This window comes from Medicago sativa, chromosome 6 (genome assembly GCF_051527215.1).
Source record: "Medicago sativa cultivar Bolivia chromosome 6, Bolivia_mono, whole genome shotgun sequence".
NCBI classification, from domain to species: domain Eukaryota; kingdom Viridiplantae; phylum Streptophyta; class Magnoliopsida; order Fabales; family Fabaceae; genus Medicago; species Medicago sativa.
In genome coordinates, this window is record NC_140754.1 from 66,249 (window position 1) to 92,283 (window position 26,035).

A 26,035-nucleotide genomic window follows, 5' to 3' on the forward strand; every position below is an offset into this window, starting at 1 on the left:
TATAACAAGATTTTGTTGTTTATATTTAAGATATGACGGATGGAGTGGAGTAATATGAAAAAAGAATTCTCAGAATAATACACCCTCTGGTCACTATTATAAGCAAAATTTCATATTTTAGGTTCATTCAATAAATGATGTATGTGGTCTATTTATTGGACCACATACATCATTTATTGAATGAACCTAAAAAGTAGATTTTTGCTTATAATAGTGACCGGAGGGTGTATATTGCACACATAGACCCTAGTGAGCAAGCTACTACAATGGCCATCGCTACGATAATAATTAATACTACCTCCGTCCCGGTATAATTGACACACTTTGGTTTTTCACACAGATTAAGAAAAGTGTATAAATAAAGGGGAAAGTGGAATATATTGTATTGGGAATGATAAAAGTAGCATTATTTAGTGTTATATTGTATTGAGAATGATGAAAGTTGTATTGAAAATTGAAATGGGTCAGTTATTTTGGGACACTTTTTTTTAGAAAATGGGTCAGTTATTCCGGGACGGAGGGAGTAAGCTTTTTGGAACATATGTCCCCATTAATAATTGCGGTAGTATAATATAATTTTGAAGACGCTGCTTTTGCACATTATTAATTAGCGACTTTTATATTTGAAAACATAAATTTTATGTATTTATCCAACATATTATTTTTTTTTCTTGATCTCTCTTCCTTGTTTTTTTTTTAGGGAATGATATCTCTTCCTTGTTAAGAGTTAAAGGTTAGAGGTCCAGAATTAAACAAAAAAAACTAACATAAGGAAAATGTTAACTAGTGCCCCCGGGGCACTGGTTAAAGACTTTAAATAGTAACTTTTTATAAAAGTTTGTGTAATCAGTGCATTGAAAATTGAAAACTTTTAAATTTTAAAAGAATAATTACTTTATTTAGTATGCTTAAAGAGTGCCCCAAGGCCACTCGTTAACAAGACCCTTAACATAATTAATTAGTGTATACAATACATACATACTAATTTTTGCTTTTAAAAAAAAGAATTAATATACTAATGTTTGTCATTAAAAAAAAAATATGTACATTGTTTAAGTAACTCTATTTCATTTTCTCTCAGGGTATTATTCAAGTGTTTTATGGTCCGTCAATCAACCAAACATTTTTCGTTAATATATAGTCATTTAAAAATCCATTTGAGCTAGGTTGGCTTCTTTTTCTATTTAAACACTACTCATCTAATTCAATGACTCACTGATCTCTGGAAATTACATAGAGAAGCAAAATGGGTGCTCTTGATTACCTCTCCAACTTTTGTACTACTGTAAGTGTAACCAACTCCACCATTAAGAGGTCCAAGCGCAAAGCAATGCAGGTAATACTATAAGAACTTCTTTTTTTTTTTTTTTTGTAACTATCATATAGTATATCCTTACTTGGTTAGTACTCACTAAGAGTATATTTTTTATATAATTTCAGACGGTTGAGATAAAAGTGAGAATGGACTGTGATGGTTGTGAAAGAAGAGTCAGAAATGCAGTGACTTCATTAAAAGGTTAATTAATTAGTGTGTACATAATATAGTTAGTTTACAACTAATTTCCTAACTCCCTTCCATTAATTGATGTATAGGTGTGAAATCTGTGGAGGTGAACAGAAAGCAAAGCAGGGTGATAGTAAGTGGTTATGTTGATCCAAACAAGGTGTTAAAGAGAATAAAAAGCACTGGGAAAGTAAGAGCTCAATTTTGGCCTTATGTTGAACAGCAACTTGTGTACTATCCTTATGCCTACGGAGCCTATGACAGAAGGGCACCCTCTGGATTTGTTAGAAACGTTGTGCAGGCTGCCCCTATGGCCTCATCTAATCATCAAGAAGAGATACTTGTTTCCCTTTTTAACGATGACAATGTAAATGCATGTTCCATCATGTAATCTAGCTGATAATATTGTAATGTAATCAATGATCATATCCAAAATATAATCAAAACCAGCTAGCTTTAATTTCTTGTTACATGCTATACTCTAAAAACCAACTTAATTAACCTAGAACAATACACACTGGACTGGATTTGGCTCCTAAAATCACAAATTGTTACTAATATCGATTCATTTGTTTATCTAGGGTTTTTTTCATTGGATTTCAATAGTTTATTTATGGCTCATGCATTACTTGCTTTAAACCCTAATTAACATAAATTACCTCTTAAAAAAAACTCAAATGATTTGCTCATTTTAGAAGAGCCACGTAACTCGTAAGCTGCAAGCAATATGCAATGAACTTACCATATCCACGTTAAGTAAGATGTTTAGCCGAGGCTAGAAAAATCTAATTGACATGATAATTGACAATGAATCGAAATAAACTAACATCTTTATTAAATATATCATCGATAATCATATGAAGTTGTCACATTATGTTAAAGGTATGTCGTAACATACAACAATATTCAGCGTTGATTCATCTTTTACTGAAAACCTATTTGATATATATGGTATTCTCATATTATTTTCTCATCGCTTATTAAAGTGTCGTATTGTTTACATTCTTACCATTCAGATGCAGGTATATATGTACTAAGTTATAGATTTTTTTAATTTCAAATTAAAAATATTTTTGTCTCCAAAGGTTAACCATGGTTCAATCTCTGCTGCTAACTAATTTTTCTCCGTCTAATTTTTCTCTCACTAACAATATACTAACTACTGAGTTTGCTTATATAAAGAAAATCTTATATAAAATAGATATGATCAAGAGTTCAAGATAAGAAGTATTAAGACTCGAGAGCCATTCCGGGGACCAGTAAAACTAATTATTATTCATAGGCCCCGCGGCAAATAAATAATCTTCCACACCAATTGAAAATAACATAACATCCCTAAATTATGGCTTTACAAATTGCCTTTTTTTATAATTTCTATTTTTTTTTATACATTGTGATTGGAATGACATACTCTACTATAGCCCACAACACACATCCCCAAAATTTAGCCTTTACTGCTGTTATTATAAAGGCTTAATAGCAGTTTTCGCCCCCTAACTTTCACAAAGTTGCAATTTTGGCCTCCTAAGAAAAAAAACTACAAAACCACCCCCTAAGTTTTGCAACTGTAGCAGTTTTGTCCCCCAAGGCCAAAAAAAATAAAAAAAAATAACACGTGGCACCTCACTTAAGGTACCACGTCAGCGTAGACCGAGTCAAAATTGGTCTTGGGGGCCAAAACTGCCACAGGTGCAAAACTTAGGGGGCGGTTTTGTAGTTTTTTTCTTAGGGGGCCAAAATATCAACTTTGGAAAAGTTTGGGGGTTAAAACTACTATCAAGCCTATTATAAACCATAGGGTAGTAGTGTATTTTGAATGGCAATCTTTACATGAACCCACCATTAGCAAAAATACATGTTGAATCAAAAGGTTATATTTATTGATTTGTTGTGACAGAAGGCAAATGTATTCCACCATTTTGTGCGTTTTGAATATATGTTATCTTTTTTTTTTTTTTGAGAAAATATGTTTATCTTATTTTGTTAACCATATTTTGAATATATTATATTTTGAAAATTGCTCATTTCACATCACTTTTTTCTCATAAACTATTATATTTTGAAAATTGCTCATTTCACATCACTTTTTTCTCATAAACACTCCAATTACTTTTAACGTTTTCAACAGCAGTTAACAAACGTTACATTCTGGATTGCAACAAAATAGCAACAACACCTCCCACACTACTCCAAAACGCAACCCAACCTCTTTCCATTAACATGTCATTTGCTTAAGGCAAAAGAAAAGAATATATACATGTAAAAACATATAAAACTACATATGATAATTTATAGATAGTTTTATTACATAAACACAATTAAGGAAGCCTTACATTACATTCTCCTCAAGGATTATCATTATGATGTAGGATTTAAGTTTAATTCATGGTAGTTTTCTGAAAATATTGGGATTGAAAATGTAACGATTTGCTATTCTCTTCAAAAATTCAAAAGAATGGAGAGAACATATTTTGTATTCTAGCAATATAAATTCTCACCTCAAATTCTAATTTAATAAATATAATAATAGATAGTTAGACAATGGATGGGTTATTTTTGAATGCTAATATTATCACACTGTATGACATGATAAAGTCCATCGGTTTCTGACCATGATAATGATTTGCTAGCCATGAGTTTGAGAATAACACTTTTAATGATATCCCCCTACACTGACTCATTACCATCACAGTTCAATGGATCCCTCCCGCACTTTGCAAGAGCAGCTACATTTCAAAGCAGCTTGTAGAAGATTCACGCCTAGTTTTTCATGTATCCTACCTAATTGAAACCTTTGAAGTGTGTGCTATAAATCTATACATGAACTTACCTCTCACTGCTTAAGAACATGGCACGATTGTACTTAAGAACATGTCACGACTGTACATCTTGAAGCAATGATGAAACACAGGGCTATATATCCTTCGAGGAAATACTTGGGAAGATCAGAGTGATGTGGATGCAACTGCAAGTTGTCCTAAGAGAGTAGGAAAGTTGGTTGTAATGTGATTATTCCTTTCTTTGTATTCTCATATTCCTTGTTGTTCCTTCTTTCTTTTCCATATCAGTTCTTATGTTTTTGTTCTCAATGTAAAAGTTAATATTCCTCTTAGCAGTTATACTTTGAGCTGAGCAGTTGCTGATTTATCAATAAAACATTAACCAATATTTTCTATTCAAATGTTTGAGTCCTTAAATATGTTTACAAGGTTTAAGTCCAAACTCCAAAGTAAATATGCACTAAGTAATTGTTATGTGAAATCGATCTATGTACTAATACAAGAAAGAAGAATATTGGAGTTTTGCTATCACTGGAAAACAAACATTTGTGTATGAAAGCCCGTACTAAAACATATAATAACCCCATATTTCAATATCAACAATATTAGACTTAAGCTCGAGTACAAAATTTATTGCTTGCAAAACAATATGAATGAAGTTTAAATGATTGATATTACAACTTTGCATACAAAAGAATACATGCTTAGTTCATTTGATAGTCTCAGCTAATTTCGACGCAGTATGAATGTCAAAAAAACTTATCAATACATATATAATAATAATGAAGATGAATTGGATCGTTTGACAATAAACTCCTGGAGAATAACAAAAGCTAGAATGAAATTAAGGGTTACAAAAGAGCAGCCTTTTCCTTCAATAACCCTATTGCTCAGACAATTTAGAAACACTTCCTATGCACAATTGATGGTCCAGACTCATCATACTCAGCCTTTGCAATCCACATCTGCACACAAAGGAAAGGATAGTTTAAATTAATTCATTAGCAGTCATAGATTATGAATGTATCTTCGAGCAACATCAAGAAAATCATATGAATCAAAGAAAAGAACAAACCTGTTGGAAGGTGCTTAGGGATGCCAAGATAGAACCACCAATCCAGACACTGTACTTTCTCTCAGGCGGTGCTACCACCTTGATCTTCATGCTACTGGGTGCTAATGCAGAAATCTCCTTGCTCATTCTATCAGCAATGCCAGGAAACATGGTTGTACCTCCTGAAAGGACAATGTTACCATACAGGTCTTTCCTGATGTCAACATCACATTTCATTATGGAGTTGTAAGTGGTCTCATGAATTCCTGCAGCTTCCATTCCCACCATGGATGGTTGGTATAAGACCTCTGGACACCTAAAACGCTCAGCGCCAATAGTGATGACTTGCCCATCAGGCAACTCATAGCTCTTCTCCACTGCAGAGCTGGTCTTGGATGTCTCTAGCTCTTGCTCATAGTCAAGGGCAATGTAAGCCAGCTTTTCCTTCATGTCCCTCACAATTTCACGCTCTGCTGAGGTGGTAAAAGAATAACCACGTTCTGTCAGAATTTTCATCATGTAATCAGTCAGGTCACGACCAGCCAAATCAAGACGAAGGATGGCGTGTGGGAGGGCATAACCCTCGTAGATAGGGACTGTGTGGCTGACACCATCACCAGAATCCAACACAATACCTGCAAAAATAAGAAAAATAAATCATCATAATTGAAAACAAAACCGGAGAAAAATTATAAATCACAATGAATTCGACTTGGAGAATATAAGGAATAGTTATTTATGCCTCTTGGTTGATGAGAAAATTGAACAACTCTAAACTTTACTACGACAAATAAAGATCTGTTCGTGTAAAAGTATAGGTATATGCCAGCTCACACAAAGTACAAGTTGCCTCATATTGTCAGTCTCAATCTAAAAGCTCCATGGATAAGCTAGCTTATGGTACAAGCGTGCCAATTAAACCCAAGCATAGGATAATAATATCATGAAATGATTACCGGTTGTACGACCACTGGCGTAGAGTGAAAGAACAGCCTGAATGGCCACATACATAGCAGGGGCATTGAAAGTCTCAAACATGATTTGGGTCATCTTCTCACGATTGGCCTTTGGATTAAGAGGAGCTTCTGTTAAGAGAACTGGATGCTCTTCGGGGGCGACACGAAGCTCATTATAGAAGGTATGATGCCAAATCTTTTCCATGTCATCCCAATTGCTAACAATACCATGCTCAATTGGGTACTTGAGAGTGAGGATACCACGTTTAGATTGTGCCTCATCACCAACGTATGCATCTTTTTGGCCCATACCAACCATAACACCAGTATGACGAGGACGACCAACAATGCTGGGAAACACGGCACGCGGTGCATCATCTCCAGCAAAGCCTGCCTGAAAAATGGTATATTCCAATGTTAATCTATAATGTGTCATATGAAGCTATTCACCACAAGGCAGAGAACAAAAAATGAATGAAAATGAAAGAAGAAAATGTGATCTATAATAGCTGGTACCTTGACCATTCCCGTTCCATTGTCACAAACAAGAGGTTGAATATCCTCAGCGTCTGCCATCTTCTTCTAGTATGGTTTGTTGATCAGCTGGATAAACAACAAATGTACAATTTTAATTAATTAATAATTTAAGAAATAAAAATGAAAGGATTGCAATGACATGAGATGAAACGTCTATTTTGCTACCCATTGTCTGACACCGACACATGTGATGTGATTACTTTCGATTTTGTCATTTTTTAAAATTATTAACAGTGTCGACGTGTACATGTCAATGTCGAATCAGGTGTATGTGCTTCATAGTCGACGACAAAGAGACAATGAACAAATTAAAATTTAAAAAATAAAAATAAACTATATCTAGTGTAGGAACAAAAAAGAGTTATGATCTATCTATTTTTCAATTTGGTAATCGATTTCATATTTGTATTGTATGGATATATCATAATAGGAACGCTTCTTAATGCAGATGAAAGAAACAAGTAATTGGATAGAGATTAATTAACGGTGCAAAATGTCAGATCCAACTTCATTCTCTAGAAAGCTAATTAGCTAAATACAATGCAATGCAATTCTGGGAAGTACGAACGCAAACACAGACATCGGCCACAATACGTTGATACTAGTAGTAATGTAAGAAAATGACATGATTGCAATGCAATCGCATGTGTGGATATAGGACTGACACCGTACACATCATCGATCAAAAGTGTCAGGGTTACATAGATACAATTACATTACAGTACAATACATGCATGTGGTCAAGTTATAATAACAATAACAAATTAAAAAGGAAATATGTTTGTGTAGGATCATTCGATCAAAAGTGTCTGTGTTATAGAGATGCAATTACAACACAGTACATGCATACACGTACATAGATTGGGTTGGGAGAATAGAGAATACGGAGAGAGAAGACGAAATGAAGATAACTAATTCAGATGAAATGTTTATAACAACCATGACAACAAATTGGGACCGCTGGATTCTCAATCGAAATTTACGGACAATATACTTTCTATCTATCACCCATTCATTCTTTCACTACACACCAATCATTTCACTTTCTAATTTCATTCATTTCTACCAAATTTTTGGAGAAAAATACGCATGTATAGTAATTTTCTATAATGTTAATTTCAGACAAAAAAATAACCGACCACACAAACAAAAGTAGTACCTTCCTTAATGCTCCAACCACCCAAAAACAAGTGTTAATTTGGTATAGAGAGAAACAAAATTATTATAAAAATCTCATCATAAGTTGTTTTTAGTTTGGTTTTATAAGTGGTTCAATTTTTTATGTTCAAATATCAATACTCCTTTTTTATGTTTGTTATGAGAGAAAACTCATCTTTGTGTCTTACAAGGTTCTTCGAGAAAGATTAGTCATTTCTAAGCGGCGGTGAAAACATCATACCAATATTATAATAACAAAAAAAAATAGTGTATATGCTGAATAATTGAAAAGAGAAAGTAGATGGTAGATTAAAATAGGGGTATGATGAAAAAAACCTTAAAAAATCCACCACCTTAGTTTAGGAGTTTTCTTCTAAAACAATGCTTAAGAAGGAACAGAGAGTAGAAGGTATGATGCAAAGAAAAAAAAATATTATATAAACTACTTTTTTCCAAAGTGACATATGATAAAACACGGTAGTTGATGACAAAAGTAAGTTCACCTGAATATATCTTATCTCATTAGATTAAAATCATAAACATCCACTCTTATAAGTCTTTTGTTTCAATGGTGAATACTCAATTTAATGCTAAAGTCAAATGCATAAGATCAGACAATAGAAATGAATTAATGCTTTAAGATTTTTACAAAGGCATTCGTTATACATCATGTTTCATGTGTTGGCACTTGGCACCCCTCAGCAAAATAGCATACTAGAGAGGAAACACCACCATATCCCTGGTGTTCCCAGAGCTCTTCTATTTCAAACAAATTTGCCAAAAAAGAAAAAAATTGGATTCATGTTGTCTGTCATGTTGTTGCACACTTGGACGCAAGACTTGTTTTGATTTGTTCTAAGAGTTACTATGAGAGGAAAGTGAAGAGAAATAGCTCTATAAAAACTTAACAGTTTACCCGCTTCATGAACATTATTGAATGCCAAATGTAGTTTCAATTATATGAACTAATACTTATTTGTATCATCTTGTTCTTCTAAAGAATAAGTATTTGTTTCCTTCGTAAACAAAACAAAAAAAAATCAGTATTCTAGTGTCTCTTGGGGTCTTTTACAATATTACACAACACTCTATTTATTTATTTATTTATTTATCTAGAAATTATCAAGGTCAAGAGCCATTAAATCATGACTCAGAGATCTCTCGCTGGTTTAATCTCTGATCCAGCCTTTAAAACATTGCTATGAAGTAAATAACTGAGATTTAGCCTAGAAGTCCTAACTCAACTGGCAAATGCCGAAATTGCAAGGCCGGACATCGTGACCCGGGACCTCAGAGTTGTATGTGGGTTTATTTTCAGTGGATTACCACTTTATTTAAGACCCAAAAAAAATAAATAACCGAGATTTAAAAACCAGGCAAGCATGCATCAATTGTTTTCAACAAGTTTGATGATAAATAAATTAAAACAACCCCTTAAAAACTTCACCTTTGGGTTGGCCATAGTCAATTTACATGATAATTAAATAGAAACATAAATACTTATTTTTCTGGTTGGGCCAACCAAGACAAATTTAAATACTACTGCATATATAGCGCATATTTTATACCAGGAAACCTAGCTATGTTGGACTACTTGGCAATGAAACTAGAGTGTTTGTATGAAGCCATGCTTCAAAATGGCCCACTGCAATGTCATCAATCTTTGTCAGCTGTCTAGTCTTGACATTGTAACAGAAAATTATCCTTTCAACACCTGAAAATGATTTTCGATTTATTGCTGGATCGATAAGTGCTATAAAGAAAATTTGGTCATTGATCCAGAAACAAAACCTCAGGCCCAGTGTGCTAATATTAACATCAAAATCCAGTTCGTGGCCACAAATAGCCCCATAATCGAAAGGCCCCATCTCATGATAAAGAGTCCATTTTCCTAAATCCAAATCCAAAGCATAGATTTGATATGCACCAGCACTACTAATACCTTCATCCAAAACAATGCAAGAAAGACAGTCTCCCATCCATGAAAAAAACCCAATCGGAGCATAATCCACTCGCGGAGGGGGGAGTGGATACTCTCTTATAATAATTTCCCTGTCAACATCCATCACAGTCACTCCATCCCTTGTTAACCAATAAATATCATTTTCTCCATTATAAACAGGCTCCCATAGAAAATGACACTTAAGGTTGATAGCTTCTTTTCTAGCTATCTCTTTCCATGTGTTATCAACTCCAATTGTTAGGACGTAGAAAACATACCAATTGACCCCCAAAACATTTAGGACATCTTCTACAAACAACTTGAAATTGGCAGTGCGAGGAACACGTGCTATGGTAGACCGATTAGAAATGAACCATTTTAAATTAGTGGGTGGACTTGGAATTCTAAAGCAGCACTTAAGGATGGGGTTTACTGCAAAAGTTAGTGTAAAAAAAGTACAAAGCAGTAATATGCCATGACAAGTAGCCATTACACGTCCCATTCTGGAAGGTGTTCCCAAAACAATCCTTTCAGGTTGTCCATTAACATGATCTTGAATGTTCAAGAAATAAGAATTTTTCGTTGAGTCGGTCTTGAAAACGTAAAGACCGGGTGGTTTAAGAGGTAGGTAGGCTGAGATAGCAGTAGCCCAAAATTTGGAGATGTACCTTGCGGAGTTAAGCAGACACTTAAGAGGAAGCAAAGTAAGGATAACAAGCATCAAGTCTTGAGGGAGCTCTGAAAACAGATTAAAACTCTTATTACTACTATTTGAGCATTGCAGAATATTCGTAACATTCTTCTTGTTTGTTGCATGATCATCATGTGAGTCAGAGTCGGAGTGAGAGCAGTTATTTATAGATTTAAATCTCTTCTGCCTTTTTACTCCATCCATTGTCACTGCATGCATAGGCAGATAAATAGAGGTCAAATGTGATCATAAGGTTCACGAGATTCAAGCAATTGCAATTAATAGAAAAGAAGGCATATATATAAAGATAAAACTTTGATTGGAACTTTGATCAAACAGTTGATAGAGAAGTAGAAAACAAAGCGAGAATGGCAAATGAGCACAAGAGATGAGATGAAGTAGTAAAAAAAAAAAATGCATATGAAATTCGAAAACAGTGAATGAAGCACCACCGTACCTGATGATACGCCGGCACCGATGCAAGCTTTAGAGAAGGCTAATGCCTTTTTCTCAAGTCTTTTAGACCTAGTAAATATAAATATTATTTTTTTATTTATTATTTTATTAAATATGTATTTTCGATTATTATTATTATAAAGTATAATTGAAATATGATATAAATTATATTTAGTTAAATCTCTAAAATGACATGTAAAATATGGTTTATTAACTCGTTGATCTATTTAAACATATGTTAAACTACTTGTTTAAATACATCTATATATAAAATTGGCTTTTAAATAAGGTTATTGGATATCTGACTCTTGAAACATAAGTCTTTGATAAAATACAAACCACCTTCAATTTTTTTGACCAACCACACTTATATCCTGCAAGCAGGTTCAGCCTATTCTAATTCCCGTCTCCTACATTGTCGTCAAATCCTTTCTCAACACCACCTTCAACATCAACGACCTTGTATACTTGAAGTGCTTCTTACTCTTATGCTTTGAGATAGTATGATCCAAATTAATAAGAAATTCACATATTCCAAAAGAAATACAACTTGGACATTTTTTTTAGAGAATAAGCTTATTGCCACTAAATTGGATTCCACCCTTATGCATAAAAGGGCAAAGTCAATCAAAGATATTGGCTCATTTACAGGACCCTGCAGCATACTATAGACTGATAGAAAACCTAATCTACCAAACCAGCACCAGACCAGACCATACATCACTTATATTGTTTAGCGTCATAGCCAGCACATGAGAAACACTACTTCCCTTCACCGTGATGCATTCATCTTGGTCCTCCAATTGAAACTTTCACCTCCTCAAGGATAATTCCTGTACCATCTACCCTTCCTTTCAACTCAAAGTTTTTTTGCAAATTTGATTGGACAAGCTGCACATATACCTACAAGTCTGTCAATGGATATTGCATTTCCCTTGGAAATTTCTTAATCTCGTCAAAATCCGAAAAACAAGCAACCGTCTTCAAGTCTTAATCTGAAGCAAACTGTATATCAATGGCTTGAACAGTTTGTGAAATATAATGGCTAACCTACCTTCTCACAGTTCTTTAACTTTCTTCATGACCACACAAGACATATTTAATTCACTATATAGTTCACAAAAAGTTCAAATGGAAACTCTTCCATTTACTAAAACATTTCTTCTTCTAAATAACTGTGTTCACTTAGCATTTAGATCCGTAGCCCTTAGTTAGTTGGTTATTATTATATATAACTGAGGCAACTTCTAGCATGCAAGACCAGCTCGTGTCTCAAACCATGCGCGCAACTGGAACGGTTTTATATCACATATACCACAAATTATCCACTCATCCCTCTCTTCGTGCTTTCCCCCATGGCCAGTATCTTCTCCTTCGACAGTGGTTGGACAGAAAGCACGATGGTGGTTGGCCTGGCGGGGACTTGTACTCACGACAGTTTAGCATGTTTGTAGGTTATGAATGTCATAAATGTTAATAACACAGTTTGGCTCACAACTCAATTGTCGTGCTGCGTGAACTGTTCCCCCTCTCCACTCTTCTTGCCAAGTAAAAGCAAATTGAAGTTTGTTGTCCATGTTATTAATAACACAATTGGTGAGGGAGAAAGTGTTATTGATTATCCAATTCAAAATTCATTGACCCGGAGGAGATCTAAGCTTATTCTACAAAAACAAAAGCTACATCTCTGACATCTAAGATTTTGTTGTTCAAATTATTAGTGTTTCCATTCTTTTCTCCCTCGCGATCTTGAAATTATTCCCCAACAATGTTATTTTATTTTATTTTTTGGTGTTAGCCAACATTATTATTTTGAATCTACCAAATAATAGTAATTATATAATTTCTCTAATCTCCTGATGAGGCAATCTTCTAATGAGGATGAAAGAATTTGGGATCCAAAGTTGATGACAATTTTGGTTTTAAATGGGCGTCAAAAACCATTATTGTTTTTCAATTCTAGAAGAAATTTCAATGCCATTAGAATACATGCAAAGAATATGAAAGCATGAAAGAGAACAGGAGAGATACTCAGAATGGTAAATGATTTTGTTAAAGAGATGCATGTTATTATATCTAGTGGAAAGTCCATATCAAACGGTTGTGTACGATCACACGCCATGGGAGTTATAATTTGCTCATGCACGTTAGAAATCACTTTATAATTCGGTTAATTTCTCTATTTTGCAGAGTTTGTATTTGTTGTGTTAGTCTCCATTTTGTTTATGAATTCAAATCAACAATAGAAAGAGTATGCAGTAAAACGTAATAGGATTCCCAGAAATAATATTTTATGCTCTTAGAATCAACAGCACTTTCCATATGCTAATTTGATTTCCTTTCACCAATATAAAGTAAAGGACAAAGATAAACCGGTGCAATATACTACTTCATCTAACATTTGATAAAGGTTAGTTGATCAAATCAGTGAGCTTCCTTCTAGGAATATGACAACAATTGAACAACTCAAACTATAAAATCAAAGCTTCCATTCTTTTACCATAAAAAAATATAAATAAAAAGGAAAATATCTAGACAGCCTACCCCAAAACACTCAATTCAAGGTTACAACATTATACCATCTCATTTTTGCCTCTTCTATCCTCATACTATAAAGGAGAAAACGAAAATTACTCCACCATTGCATCAGTTGAAACTTCAGCAGCAGGAACATCAGATTTTCTTTTGGTCTTCCCTATATGCCACAACAAACACCAATTATAAGTTAACTACGCAGAATATTTTGTAAACAATTTGATGGTTCTTCATAAATTGTCATTCCACAACAAGAAATTCAAAAAATGAACATTTTAAGAAAAAATTGAAAGAAATTTTGTCCCATATGTCTATATTCAAAACATTTGTACAAGTGCATGTAAATCTATAAATAAAACCTGTTACTATTTGGTTGATAAGGTTTCACTTTCAATTTGATTTTGGTTCATTTTTGTATAAATATGTCTACTGGTTCTACATGTTATGGTGCGGTAGGTAAAAGCCACTACAATCTTAAAAGTGAATATTTGTCTAGTATTAAAAGCTTAGTTTAAAATGATTGAAAGATCTAGGAGTATTCCATCCAATGAGAAGCTGAAATCTACTAGCCGCTAGTTCACAACAACGCAGTGTAGGGAAAACAAAGCAGCAAGAATGCTCTGGTTTACCTCTCAGTTGGTAGCACTGCATCAACATATAATTCAAAAAGAAAGGGAGAATAAATCTGTTACAGAGGGTAATTGAGGGGAGGGGGCTGGGGTCATTTGTGTTTTCCATTTTCAGTTTCAGCGTATAGCTTGTGGTCATACGAGTTTCGCATTAGCAGTAAGCATTAGCTCCTAGTTTCTGCATTTTCTTTTTCTTAGCTAATAACAAACTTGAACTTTGTTAATACTAATTGCTCCAAATGTGCAATCTTAGCCATAAACATTAGAATAGGGACCAAAGGAGGTCGCTAATAGTTGCATCAAATAAGTAACCAACCACCATCACTCTTGAAGACTAATGGTATATTGATTTTTGACTATCAAAACAAGGATCTCGTATATGCGTGTTATATTAAACTGTTAGTTAGCTATTGTCCAAATTAACATTGACACTTCCCCTCGATCCAAGAATCCTAGATTAATCGTTGTTTTGAAGCGAAAATACATTGTAAATTCCAAAGATACCACTTAAAAAAATAAATCAACTAATAAGTTGCCCTATGTAGAGACCCACTCGCCCCTTTGGCTATATCATGTGATATCTAAATGAACGAGCGTATTAAGAGCCAACTCCAAAATATATTTAAAAGCAGATTCATTTTGAAAAATAGATCACAATTTTTCAGTAATGCCTTATCAACAACAATTGATAAGCCTCCACCACAAACATTATATTATTTTGAAAAATAGATCACAATTTTTCAGTAATGCCTTATCAACAACAATTGATATGCCTTACTATCCATGCTATGTTACAATCCCATGATTTACAATTGAGTCCTCTCTTGACCCTAGATAGAATCTCAATTTTGACTACCTTGATTATTGGTCAGCAAACAACAATTGAAAACTAATTTCTAGTTATAAGGAAATTTGAATCAAGCCAGGTAGACTCAATCTATGTAGCACCAACACTTCCGATCGATGGCGTGTGCCCAATGTCAGCCATGTGTACACTGACATGTGTGATTACATTCAATTATATCATTTTTTTTCAAATAATTATTGGTGTCGAGGCGTCCATATCGGTGCTTTCATAACTCTAACCAAATGCAAAACAGAACCAAAAAAAAAATTACCTTTGCCCTTGAGCTGTTTAAGTTTCAAGCCCTTTTTTTTCAAGTGAAATTTAGCTGAAGATGCAGCACTCTTATCTTTGGTTTCCCCTGCTCACAAAACCAAACAATAAATGAGCTCTTTTGTTAAACTAAAGGAATCAGCTAATCACTCGAGGAAACTGAAATTCATTTAAGGGATTGATAGCGCACGGTTACCTTCAGCAACAGCCATTTGAACCTCTTCCATGCTAATCAAGCCACTCTCTACAGCATCTTTTTGTTCCTTCAGTTAATCAAAAAGTGAAAACACATAATTAAGCAAAAGTAGTCGAAGATATGAAGAAAGAGATACAGAGACAGAGAGAGAGAGAGAGAGTACTGACACGACGCCATTGTTTGAAGAGCTTGCGCTTGCGTTTGCCGGATAGATTAACAGGCTGCTTTCTAATCTTAAGCTTGCCGGTGGTAGGGTCGCCGTGAATCAATCTCTTCCTCTCAGCAACTAGAGCTCTTCTTCTTTTCTGAACAACGTTGAACTTCGCCATCCCTGCCTCCTCCCTCAAAACCCTAATTCACTCTCTGAACCTTAAATTCCTCTTTATATCATAAATAAAATATATATTTATTTTTTTAGGCATATAAAATATAATAAATAACCCCCTCAAATAAAATATAATATAATAAATAATATAAAATAATTGTGAAAAAACAATTTTAATTTTCAAAAAAAAAAAAATTCTATGTAACCAAATAGACCTCCCCATATATCACGGCTTAGGTATTTGGATATGTTTAAGATTACTTCTTGAAATAGACGACTCAAGGAATTGAATTCAGATTAATGTTGTCAACTCTTTCAACACAAAATTTTGATTGACAAAACAAATGTTAACTTTTCATAACAACTCCATTGAAAAATAGTCTATTATGTTAAAGATGATGGTATAGATTTAAGAGTCTTTTTTTTTTGTGGTGGTCGAGGTTTGAACCCTAAACCTTGCATATATTATACATTGTCCCGGCCAGCTGAGATAAGCTTACGAGGACATAGATTTAAGAGTCTAATTATTAAGGAATGGCCTACTTATTATATGTGAGTTGGAACCAATATTAACTTATTTTGATAGTCATAATCCAATTTGGTCGATTATGATGAGAATCTAATTGGTTAAGTAGATTCAAGACGTTTATGTTACCTTAAATGTTAGCTCAGTCAAAATAAGTAGTTCAAGTGTTGGGGGATTTTGACTTCTTAAGTAGGTTGACGAGGGCGAAGGAAGTATAACTATTGAATAAAGGATGTATGACATTCAATGTCTTGGAATTTTAATGATAATAGCAAGGGCTAAAAATGCAAAACTTACTCCAAATGATGACTTGATAGCATATTTAATTAAAGCCCTTGCTATCAAGTCATTTGGAGCCTCTTTTGCTTTCGATCGTAAGGCAAATGGTGCTCTTTTTCCTTCGATCATAAGTTTATGCTAGCTTAAAACGCCAAAATCTAAGGTATTAGACACGCCTTCGATCGGAAGTATATGTGCTATGTACGATGAGAGTCTACTGGTCTTGATTCAAATTTCCTCGTAACTAAAAAAATGTCTTTCAATTTTTGTTTGTTAACCAATAATCACTGTAACTTATCAAGGGTGTTGATCCCTGTAACGCCCACTTTGATATTTAATTATTTTTATTAAGTTAGAGTCTATTTATGTGATTTATTTTAAATATGTGAGGTGTTGGTATTTTATTAAGTGGCTTTATTCTATTATTTATTAGAAATATGAGAATTATTAGAATAAGTAGATTTGGGGGTTAGAATAGAAAGAAGACAGAGTTATTGGGCCTAAACATATTTAGGAAGAGTATTTAGTATTATAAATAAGGAAGCTTAGGTTAAAAAGAGTTTTTACGTTAAACCGCTTTTTGGAAAAGAGGAGAACAAGGAGAGAAGAGAAGAGAAGACAAAGAGGAGAGAGAAGAGGCTGCATCGATTGTTAAGGTAAGGGTGAGACTAGCATTTAATACTATTATGTGTATGATTATAATGATTAGATTTAACGAGTTGTAGGAAGAGTTTGTGAGGATTGAGGAATTAGGGTTTTAAGTGAAGAATTGAGGATTAACCGATGAAAAGTTGTTAGATTGATGTAGAAACTGTGTACAGACATTAGATAATCCATAGGATGATTATTGGATGTAGTTTTGAGGTTAGAACCATGGAATTGGATGAGATGTCGGTGAGTTTAAGAATTAGGGTTTAAGAATTGTAATAGGTTGTTAATAGATTTGAGAACCCTTTGAATTTGCATACAGTAGGTTGATGAATAATTAGTGTTCGAATGATAGGATAATCATAGGGTAATGATTAGGGTCAAGTTTGGAGAGTATTGGATCGAAAACGGAGTCGAAAAGATCTCCCCAAGGCGAAATCGCAGCTGAACTGCGATTTTGCTGTCAGTGTGCAAAACGCGTTTTTATTGTCTCAGTTTGACAAGTTTAAGTTCCGAAGTGGGTTTAGGTGTAAACACGAAAGTTGTAGGTATGGATGTTAGTTTTCTAATGTCGGTCTGGTGTCAAAATGATTTATAGAACTTCAGTTATGGTCAAATTACTGCACATAGGTCACAGTGAATTTTTATGGACTTTCTGCACAACTTTTCCTAATTTAAAACGTAAACTCGTATTGATCGGTACAGAATTGGCCTTTGGTGTAAACATGAAAGTTTTAGATAATTTTGTTAGCTTTCGAGTGGCTTTTGTTTGACATGAAAATGACTTTTAGTTTCTGAGTTATGATGAAAATACTCCAAGGAGGTCTTAGCGAAATTGTACGGTGACAACATTCTCTGTTTCATGTTTTTGTGTTTGTTTCACATGTTTCTGTTCTGAATTAGTCTTTGGTATAAACATGAAAGTTGTTGATAATTGTGATATCTTTTCAGTAGCTTTGGTTTGGCATGAAAATATGTTGTGGATAATTTATTATGTTTTTACAAAGATGCATGATGAATTGTTGATGTTTAAATACGATGTTATATAATGAATTGTTGATGTTTCAATACGATGTTATATGATGAATTGTTGATGTTTGAATACGATGTTATATGATGAATTGTTGATGTTTAAGCACGATGTTATATGACGTTGTTTATGATTGATGAATATGAAATTATGATGTGAAGTCGTTGTCATTACCACAGTTGTCGTCAATGTCTTCAAAGTTGTAAGTTGTTTGTCGATGTCGTTGAAGTTGTTAAGTCGTCAAGTCGTTATGAAGTCGTCAAGTTGTTAAGACGTTATGTTGTCAAGATGTTAAGATGTTAAGAAGTTATAAGATGTTCATGATGTTTCTAAGATGTAAGATGTTGAGTCCATGCATACTCATTTAAAGCGACGAGGGCTCAAGCCCTGGAGCATTTGCTCAAAAGCGACGAGGGCTCAAGCCCTGGAGCCTTGTGCTCAAAAGTGACGAGGGCTTAAGCCTTGGGAGCCTATTTATGCTCATTAGCGACGAGGGATTATGTCCTAGAATGGTACCACATGCATTTGCATTGTCAAGACGTTTTAAGATGAAAAAGTTGCATAGTCGAGTCAAAATGATTTAAGACGAAAGAGTTGCATAGTTGAGTCAAGTCGTTAAGTTGTGATGTTTGATGAAGTGTCTAGTGATGAATTATGATTAAGATGATATATGATGTTATGATTATGATGATATATGATGTTATGATTATGATGATATATGATGTTATGATATACGATGATATATGAGGTTATGATATACGATGATATATGATGTTATAATTAAGATGATATATGATGTTTATGTTTATGATTAAGATGATATGTGATGTTTAGGATTATTATGGTGATGATATATGATGATGCTTATGACTAATGTTTGATGATATATGAAGATGTTCATGATTATTATGTCGATGATATGTGATGATGTTTGTGATATTATTGATGACATGTGATGATGTTTATGACTAATGTAGGGAGAGTAATGATACTAGTTAATGAAGTTTAAGATGTTAGATATAATTGTTGAATTATATGCTTAATATTATTGTTTTGTGAATCTCACCCCTTCTGCTTGAAAATGTTGCTCTTCGTATGGGTAACTTGCAGGTAATCAAGATTAGGCGTGGTCGTGAGTGGACTCCTCACAAGTGTGTCTTTAGGTGCTCTGATACGTAACGGGATGAGAGTTTTGACATTGTTTTTTATTCCTTACGTATTGTTTTATGAGATTTTTAATGAAGTTGTTGGATTGAACTGATTACGATGTTTTAGACTATTTATGAGACTTTTATGATGAGGCCTTATGTGCCAAAGACTATTTTTGGACGTTGAATAATTCCGCTGCAAGATATTAAGTACTTTGTTGATTGAATTTTTGAAGGATAAATTATTATTTATTCATTTATGATTTTTATGAAATGTAACATTCCGTTTACGATGAATTACTCTGATTTTATTAAGAAATTTTTATGTTGGGAAAACGGGGTGTTACAATCCCTGTGGCGTTCTTTTTGTCATATGAATCCTTAAATTGTGGCGCATTTCTAATTTTTGGTTCCTTTATTGATTGTTATCCTAGTTGTTGAAGTTGATTTTGAAGTTGTTTGTAGTTTATTTCTAGTCCCACATTGCTCTAATACTATGTTAAATGAGTTTAGATTTCATCCCAAAAACTAGCTCAAAAGATGAAAGTACTTAAGTATATTTATACACTCAATAGTTCATCTAACACTAGTTTCGTTTAACATCAAACCCTAAACCCAAAATTTACAAAATTACAAGTTCAATCTTGATAAGCTACACTCATGTCTCATGTTTTACATAGTGTTTTCGGTGATTCATTTCAAATTTGTGTTTCTGAACGTGTGCTTTCGCCTCAATACTAAATCCCATGATTCTGAGTTTTGTAGCGTGAGTTGACCGTGTTCTCCAACAAACATGTTATTGGCTCTAATTTGTAAGTTTCCAACCTAGAAAGTTCCTAAAATTATTCATGATAAGACGTTTTATATTGTAAGTTGTCAGGTTTCGATTCATGACTTTATGCATGAAAAAAAGTTGGAGAACTCACACAAAATGTAACAAGGAATGACTAAATGGTATTTACGTGATTAAGTTGACATTAAATAATAGGAATGAATAATGGCCATTACACAATGATATGAATAATGGTACTCACACAAAAATATTTTCTAATGCACGTTACCATTCACTTTGATATTAAAAAGTACAGGTTTTACTAATTTGCGTGAGCAACAACTAGCCATGGCACAAAACAAACATCTACAGCAGTAAATCAGATCTTAGTTAAAAAATAAATAGATGAATACCATATTACCATTCTCGAGACCGAGAGTAACTTCACCTGCAAAACAGTGGGGCGCACACCATGGAAGAAGACGTGGGCGTCTCTAGAGTCCAAATCGGTGGGGGCCTTCAACCCACAGTGTTAGACACCCCGTTATTGGTAAATTGAAACCAGACTCAAAAAGAAATAACTTGACCAAATATCAATGACAACTTTCAACAATAGTAAAGAGATAAAAGGGTAAAGACCATTCAAATTGACTACAATACTTTTATTTTTCTTCTAAAATCTTATATCTTTTAAATCTATAGTCGATACAAAATTTATAATTAATTAAATCAATTCATAGATTTAACGGAATAATTGAGTTCAAGTAGTTAACAAAAACAACCAAATAATAAATTGTCTAAAAGAATTGAGTTTAATTTTTGAGTGGAACAACTATTTGTAAAACTTTATTTATTTTTTTGGTCGAACTCTGAATTACCAACACACATTTCTTTCATAAACTTGAAGGTTAACCCAATTTCTTTTATAGGATTTATAAAAATCAAAATTATAATATTTTTGATTATGACTAAGTCTAGACTAACATATTCAAAAAGAAAATTGACAAAAATATGTTCGAATTTTTTAAAAGTTGATTTCATCTATTTGTTATAACATTTAAAAAATATATAAATATGTTTTTAGTCCTTATAAAATCATAAGTTTTTAAATTTAGTCTCTATAAAAGTCCCGTTTGTTTTCTGATTTAAAAATTCTAAAAAGAGAAATTATTTTTTAAAAAGATAAAATATTTCAATTTTTAATACATTGATCACACAAATTTTTATCAAAACTTAATATTTAAAATTATTAAAAAGTACTCCGGATAGACTCGATGGTAATATGAGCATTTTGGTTTTGGTGCATAAGCATAACACTAATAACGTGTAGAAGAAGAAAGAAGGTTTATCGGATGAAAAACGTAATATTCGGTTCTCGAAGGCACATTCTACCTTTACTTATTTATTATTTGACAAAATTGTAATCATGTAATGTAATAATATTTAAAAGTAAATAAATAATTTTCAACGTGTTACGCGTGTTTGGAATTATTTTTGACAGATTTGGAATTGAAACTTGGAAGAGGGGTAAGAAAGGATAAAAAAAACACCAACATGAAAACAAGGGAATATTCTTTTCCCCAGTGGCAAGTTTGGGTAAATAAATACTCACAAAAACCCTTAACTCAACAACTCAGTTACATTACATTACAAAGCTGTTTTCCAAACGCAAAAGCAGCCAGTAAGTGGTATGTCTATGTCATTGTTATTGCTATACTATACTGTTACTTAGTATATGATTCTCATCACTTTTCTTGTCTTGTCTTGTTTTTGTGTTTATTTAGCATTATTGCAACAAGTATCTAGCTAACTACTGAAGCGGTGGGTGGGATTTGATCTAAACTGAGTTAGAGTTAGAATAGAAGAATGTCGAACATAGACATTGAAGGGATCTTGAACCAACTACCAAACGATGGTCGTGTTCCTAAGACCAAAATTGTTTGTACTTTGGGTCCTGCTTCGAGATCTGTTGAGATGATTCAAAAACTTCTTAAAGCTGGCATGAATGTTGCTCGTTTCAATTTTTCACATGGTACTCATGAATATCATCAGGAAACCCTCGATAATCTCAAGTCTGCTATGCATTCTACTGGTATTCTCTGTGCCGTCATGCTCGACACCAAGGTTTGTTCTTGTTTCTATACATGCATAGCAATAGCATAGCATAGGGATCACTATATATGTTCTTGCTTGCATTGAATTTGATTTTGAGTGAATTGATTTTTGTCTAAAACTCACTTGAACAAGTGATTTGTGTTTGGATACATTTATATAAACAATCAATTTGAGTGTAAAAATCAATTCTAGAATCAATTTTGTGTTTAATCAGGATTGTGCCCTTCAATTAACAACTTTTCAAAGCTAGTACTCAACATTTTTTTATGCTTTTTTATTATTTCAATTTTTGTAAGGCCTAGCTCAATTGTCAATGTCAATATTGTTAGACAAGACATCCTCACCTGGGTTTGTACCCACAATCTCGCAGTTGTGCGTGTGATTTTCACGTTATGCTTGCCGCGTTGTCTACAGACAAAAAAATATTATTCCATCAATATCATGTTGCTGAGGATGATGTTTTATTGCTGTTTTTTTTTGTCTGTAGACAAAGTGGTAATTTAGTGATTACCACTTGAAAGTCACACAAACGACTGTAAGGTCCTAGGTTCTAACCCAGGTGAAGGTGTCAAACCTTACAGACTATTTTATTGCTATTTTCCTTGTACAGTTATGATTCTCTTATATGTTAGCGATGAATTTCTTTCTTAATGAAATTATTAACGTTTTCATGTACGGTACATATGCTCTCTACTGTACTGTGTTTTTGCAGGGGCCTGAGATCCGGACTGGCTTTCTGAAAGATGGAAAACCTATTCAACTCAAAGAAGGACAAGAAATCACCATAACTACTGATTATGAAATCAAGGGAGATCCAGAGATGATATCAATGAGTTACAAGAAACTGCCTGTCCACTTGAAGCCTGGAAATACCATTCTATGCTCTGATGGAACAATCAGTCTCACTGTTTTGTCCTGTGATCAAGAAGCCGGTACTGTTAGATGTCGCTGTCAAAACTCTGCAATGTTGGGTGAGAGGAAAAATGTCAATCTCCCTGGTGTTGTGGTGGATCTTCCCACTCTTACTGACAAGGATAAGGAAGATATTCTTGAATGGGGTGTCCCTAACAATATTGATATGATTGCTCTTTCATTTGTTCGTAAGGGCTCTGATCTTGTTAATGTCCGCAAGGTTCTCGGGCCACATGCTAAGCATATTCAGTTGATGTCAAAGGTAGAATTTTAATTGCATTCTTCTGCAATTTTAATAATGATATAAAGGATCACCATTTCATTTGTTTGTGGTGTTAATTTTTCCCCCTTCACCATTAATGAATTGCATGTCCTTGTTGATATATCTTCTAATGCATCTTTAAGTTGAATGTAATTCATCATTTTTCTCTTCAACACAAATTCCATGATTGTCTGTTTAATATGAACAAGTACTAACTTGTGTGTTTGTGTTTCTTACACCAATTCTGAAGTCGTGCTTAATGGTTTTTAAATAATGATTTTGTGGAATTTCATTTCAAGGTTGAGAATCAGGAGGGAGTCATGAACTTTGATGAGATCCTGCGTGAGACTGATGCGTTCATGGTGGCCCGTGGTGATCTTGGAATGGAAATCCCAGTTGAGAAGATTTTCCTGGCACAGAAAATGATGATTTATAAGTGTAATCTTGTTGGCAAGCCTGTGGTGACTGCTACCCAGATGCTTGAATCCATGATCAAGTCTCCTCGGCCAACCCGAGCCGAAGCAACTGATGTAGCCAATGCAGTTCTTGATGGAACCGACTGTGTCATGCTTAGTGGTGAAAGTGCTGCTGGAGCATACCCTGAACTTGCTGTCAAAATCATGGCTCGCATTTGTGTTGAAGCAGAATCATCCCTTGATTATGGTGCTATATTCAAAGAGATGATAAGGTCTACTCCATTGCCTATGAGTCCATTGGAAAGCCTTGCATCATCTGCTGTACGCACAGCCAATAAGGCCAGAGCGAAACTCATTGTCGTGCTGACACGAGGTGGGAGTACTGCCAAGTTAGTTGCTAAGTATAGGCCAGCAGTTCCAATCTTGTCTGTGGTAGTTCCGGTTTTGACCACAGACTCATTTGATTGGACCTGCAGTGATGAGGCACCAGCAAGGCACAGCTTAATATACAGAGGCTTGATTCCTATATTGGCAGAAGGATCTGCAAGAGCTACTGATGCAGAATCTACAGATGCAATTCTGGAAGCTTCTCTTAAGTCAGCAACACAAAAGGGGCTTTGTAAACCTGGTGACGCCGTTGTTGCTCTTCATCGTATTGGAGCTGCTTCTGTTATAAAGATCTGCATAGTGAAGTGATGCACAATGTGTTATTAGCTGGCCTTAGATGCAGGAAGGGTTGTGTTATGTTTCAGCTTTTGTACTAATGAAGTTAAACTTTGTGCTGTTTGTCCACCATATAATGGAGGATTTAGCTGTTAGCAGGTTTTGGTATATTTTGCTCTGAATGAACTCGGTTTTGGTATTTTCTGTAATATTGAGTACTTCTAAATGAGATTCTCATGAAAATAACCTGCATTTCTTGCATTTTAAATGACATTTTTGTGGATAATTTTAGTATTTTTGAAATTTAATAAACAAAATAAAGCAAAAATAAGGTATAACTTTTAAAATTTTAGTTTTTTATTGCTGCAAGGAGGCTCTTAGAAAAGACTTTGTCTAATGTAGCTTTTGTGATGCAACGAGGCTTTTTGGGAGACTTTGTTTATTGTGGGCAAAAGTAAAATAATAGTAATATATCATGTATAAATAGGGATGACAATTGGACCCAAACCAAATGGGCACCCGAAAAAAATACCCACGATGGGCGGGTAAATACCCGCATTGTTGGGTATGGGCCTGGGCACGGGTAATTGCCCGCAAATTTGAACGGGTATGGGTGCGGGTACAGGCACTCTAGTGCCCACCCCGCCCCATGCCCGCACATTATATAGACTATACCAATAATTTTATTTATATTTAATTTAGTTAATTAATCCTAAGTCTTTGATATTTATTGTAATATGCACTTGTTTTTTATATTTTAGATGCTTTTTATTTGGCTAAATAAAATGATGCGTAATATTTTATATGTTGATTTAGCAAATTTCATATCATTTTAATTATGTTGTGATATTTTTTGTTATTTATTATCTTTTTGTTGTGAAAGTGCGGGTAATGGGTGCGAGTACGGGCACTTAGATACCCATAGGGTATGGGGACGGGCACCAAACTTATTGCTCACGAGGGTATGGGCTCAGGTATGGGGATTTTCTTAAAACGCGAGTGTGGGGATGGGTACCCATTGCCATCCCTATATAAATGTGTTTTTTTTTTATTATTGGATTAATAAATCACGTCATATCTTATTTGATCTAATGATTAATTTTATTGATCTAAACACATAAATTAATGTGTGCATGATGTAAGACTTATCTTACTTGTGTATCATAGAATTAATCTCTTTGTTAATATTTGTTGGGCAAAGAAGTAGATAAATTGATCATATTTCGGTAAGGGCAACTCTAAGCAATGAAGCTAATAGTTTTGTAGTTAATCTTTATGCTTTTTATGAAATAGATTTTGGTAAATCCGAAGTTGAAATAGAAGTTAACCATGGTATGGCTAAAGATTGTTTTTGACAAAAATTTGAACTTGGATTTTCTCTTAC

General features: G+C 33.9%; 5 protein-coding genes across 6 annotated transcripts; 2 read left to right on the forward strand and 3 right to left on the reverse strand.

Annotated features, from left to right (window-relative positions):
- Nucleotides 1–1,117: 1,117 nt before the first annotated feature.
- On the forward strand, nucleotides 1,118–1,964 carry LOC146911782 (heavy metal-associated isoprenylated plant protein 21-like). Its single transcript, XM_085717808.1, has 3 exons — nucleotides 1,118–1,336; nucleotides 1,441–1,516; nucleotides 1,594–1,964. The coding sequence occupies exons 1-3, from the start codon at nucleotides 1,247–1,249 to the stop codon at nucleotides 1,893–1,895; spliced, it is 468 nt and encodes a 155-aa protein (XP_085573934.1). The 5' UTR covers nucleotides 1,118–1,246; the 3' UTR covers nucleotides 1,896–1,964.
- Nucleotides 1,965–4,913: 2,949 nt separating this feature from the next.
- Nucleotides 4,914–7,805, reverse strand: LOC146911783 (actin-97-like). The gene is made up of 5 exons (XM_085717809.1): nucleotides 7,688–7,805; nucleotides 6,811–6,897; nucleotides 6,295–6,688; nucleotides 5,360–5,973; nucleotides 4,914–5,249 (listed from the first exon to the last, which is right to left on the reverse strand). The coding sequence occupies exons 2-5, from the start codon at nucleotides 6,868–6,870 to the stop codon at nucleotides 5,184–5,186; spliced, it is 1,134 nt and encodes a 377-aa protein (XP_085573935.1). The 5' UTR covers nucleotides 6,871–6,897; nucleotides 7,688–7,805; the 3' UTR covers nucleotides 4,914–5,183.
- A 1,575-nt stretch (nucleotides 7,806–9,380) lies between these two features.
- LOC146911784 (uncharacterized) lies at nucleotides 9,381–10,898 on the reverse strand. Its single transcript, XM_085717810.1, has one exon. The coding sequence runs from the start codon at nucleotides 10,839–10,841 to the stop codon at nucleotides 9,570–9,572; it is 1,272 nt and encodes a 423-aa protein (XP_085573936.1). The 5' UTR covers nucleotides 10,842–10,898; the 3' UTR covers nucleotides 9,381–9,569.
- A 2,548-nt stretch (nucleotides 10,899–13,446) lies between these two features.
- LOC146911785 (uncharacterized) lies at nucleotides 13,447–15,908 on the reverse strand. The gene is made up of 4 exons (XM_085717811.1): nucleotides 15,723–15,908; nucleotides 15,556–15,622; nucleotides 15,361–15,447; nucleotides 13,447–13,773 (listed from the first exon to the last, which is right to left on the reverse strand). The coding sequence occupies exons 1-4, from the start codon at nucleotides 15,882–15,884 to the stop codon at nucleotides 13,709–13,711; spliced, it is 381 nt and encodes a 126-aa protein (XP_085573937.1). The 5' UTR covers nucleotides 15,885–15,908; the 3' UTR covers nucleotides 13,447–13,708.
- A 6,005-nt stretch (nucleotides 15,909–21,913) lies between these two features.
- Nucleotides 21,914–24,919, forward strand: LOC146911786 (pyruvate kinase, cytosolic isozyme). Of its 2 annotated transcripts, none has more exons than XM_085717812.1 (4): nucleotides 21,914–21,971; nucleotides 22,068–22,407; nucleotides 23,111–23,572; nucleotides 23,872–24,919. In XM_085717812.1, exons 2-4 carry the CDS (start codon nucleotides 22,150–22,152, stop codon nucleotides 24,682–24,684), a joined length of 1,533 nt encoding a protein of 510 aa, XP_085573938.1. In that variant the 5' UTR covers nucleotides 21,914–21,971; nucleotides 22,068–22,149; the 3' UTR covers nucleotides 24,685–24,919. The 2 variants fall into 2 exon arrangements, with proteins under 2 accessions (XP_085573938.1, XP_085573939.1); XM_085717813.1 differs by having other exon boundaries at nucleotides 21,914–21,964.
- The last annotated feature ends 1,116 nt before the right edge of the window (nucleotides 24,920–26,035 follow it).

What these genes read in the sequence shown, in the direction of transcription:
- LOC146911782 (XM_085717808.1), top strand. Translation starts at nt 1,247, where the DNA reads ATGGGTGCTCTTGATTACCTCTCCAACTTTTGTACTACTGTAAGTGTA. An exon ending in CCAAGCGCAAAGCAATGCAG is followed by an intron (nt 1,337 to 1,440) that starts GTAATACTATAA and finishes ATATAATTTCAG; the next exon opens with ACGGTTGAGATAAAAGTGAG. An exon ending in TGCAGTGACTTCATTAAAAG is followed by an intron (nt 1,517 to 1,593) that starts GTTAATTAATTA and finishes ATTGATGTATAG; the next exon opens with GTGTGAAATCTGTGGAGGTG.
- LOC146911783 (XM_085717809.1), bottom strand. Translation starts at nt 6,870, where the DNA reads ATGGCAGACGCTGAGGATATTCAACCTCTTGTTTGTGACAATGGAACG. An exon ending in ATGGAACGGGAATGGTCAAG is followed by an intron (nt 6,689 to 6,810) that starts GTACCAGCTATT and finishes ACCATTTTTCAG; the next exon opens with GCAGGCTTTGCTGGAGATGA. An exon ending in CCCTAAGCACCTTCCAACAG is followed by an intron (nt 5,250 to 5,359) that starts GTTTGTTCTTTT and finishes CTTTGTGTGCAG; the next exon opens with ATGTGGATTGCAAAGGCTGA.
- LOC146911784 (XM_085717810.1), bottom strand. Translation starts at nt 10,841, where the DNA reads ATGCATGCAGTGACAATGGATGGAGTAAAAAGGCAGAAGAGATTTAAA.
- LOC146911785 (XM_085717811.1), bottom strand. Translation starts at nt 15,884, where the DNA reads ATGGCGAAGTTCAACGTTGTTCAGAAAAGAAGAAGAGCTCTAGTTGCT. An exon ending in TCTTCAAACAATGGCGTCGT is followed by an intron (nt 15,623 to 15,722) that starts GTCAGTACTCTC and finishes GATTAACTGAAG; the next exon opens with GAACAAAAAGATGCTGTAGA. An exon ending in TCAAATGGCTGTTGCTGAAG is followed by an intron (nt 15,448 to 15,555) that starts GTAACCGTGCGC and finishes TTTTGTGAGCAG; the next exon opens with GGGAAACCAAAGATAAGAGT.
- LOC146911786 (XM_085717812.1), top strand. Translation starts at nt 22,150, where the DNA reads ATGTCGAACATAGACATTGAAGGGATCTTGAACCAACTACCAAACGAT. An exon ending in CCGTCATGCTCGACACCAAG is followed by an intron (nt 22,408 to 23,110) that starts GTTTGTTCTTGT and finishes GTGTTTTTGCAG; the next exon opens with GGGCCTGAGATCCGGACTGG. An exon ending in ATATTCAGTTGATGTCAAAG is followed by an intron (nt 23,573 to 23,871) that starts GTAGAATTTTAA and finishes TTTCATTTCAAG; the next exon opens with GTTGAGAATCAGGAGGGAGT.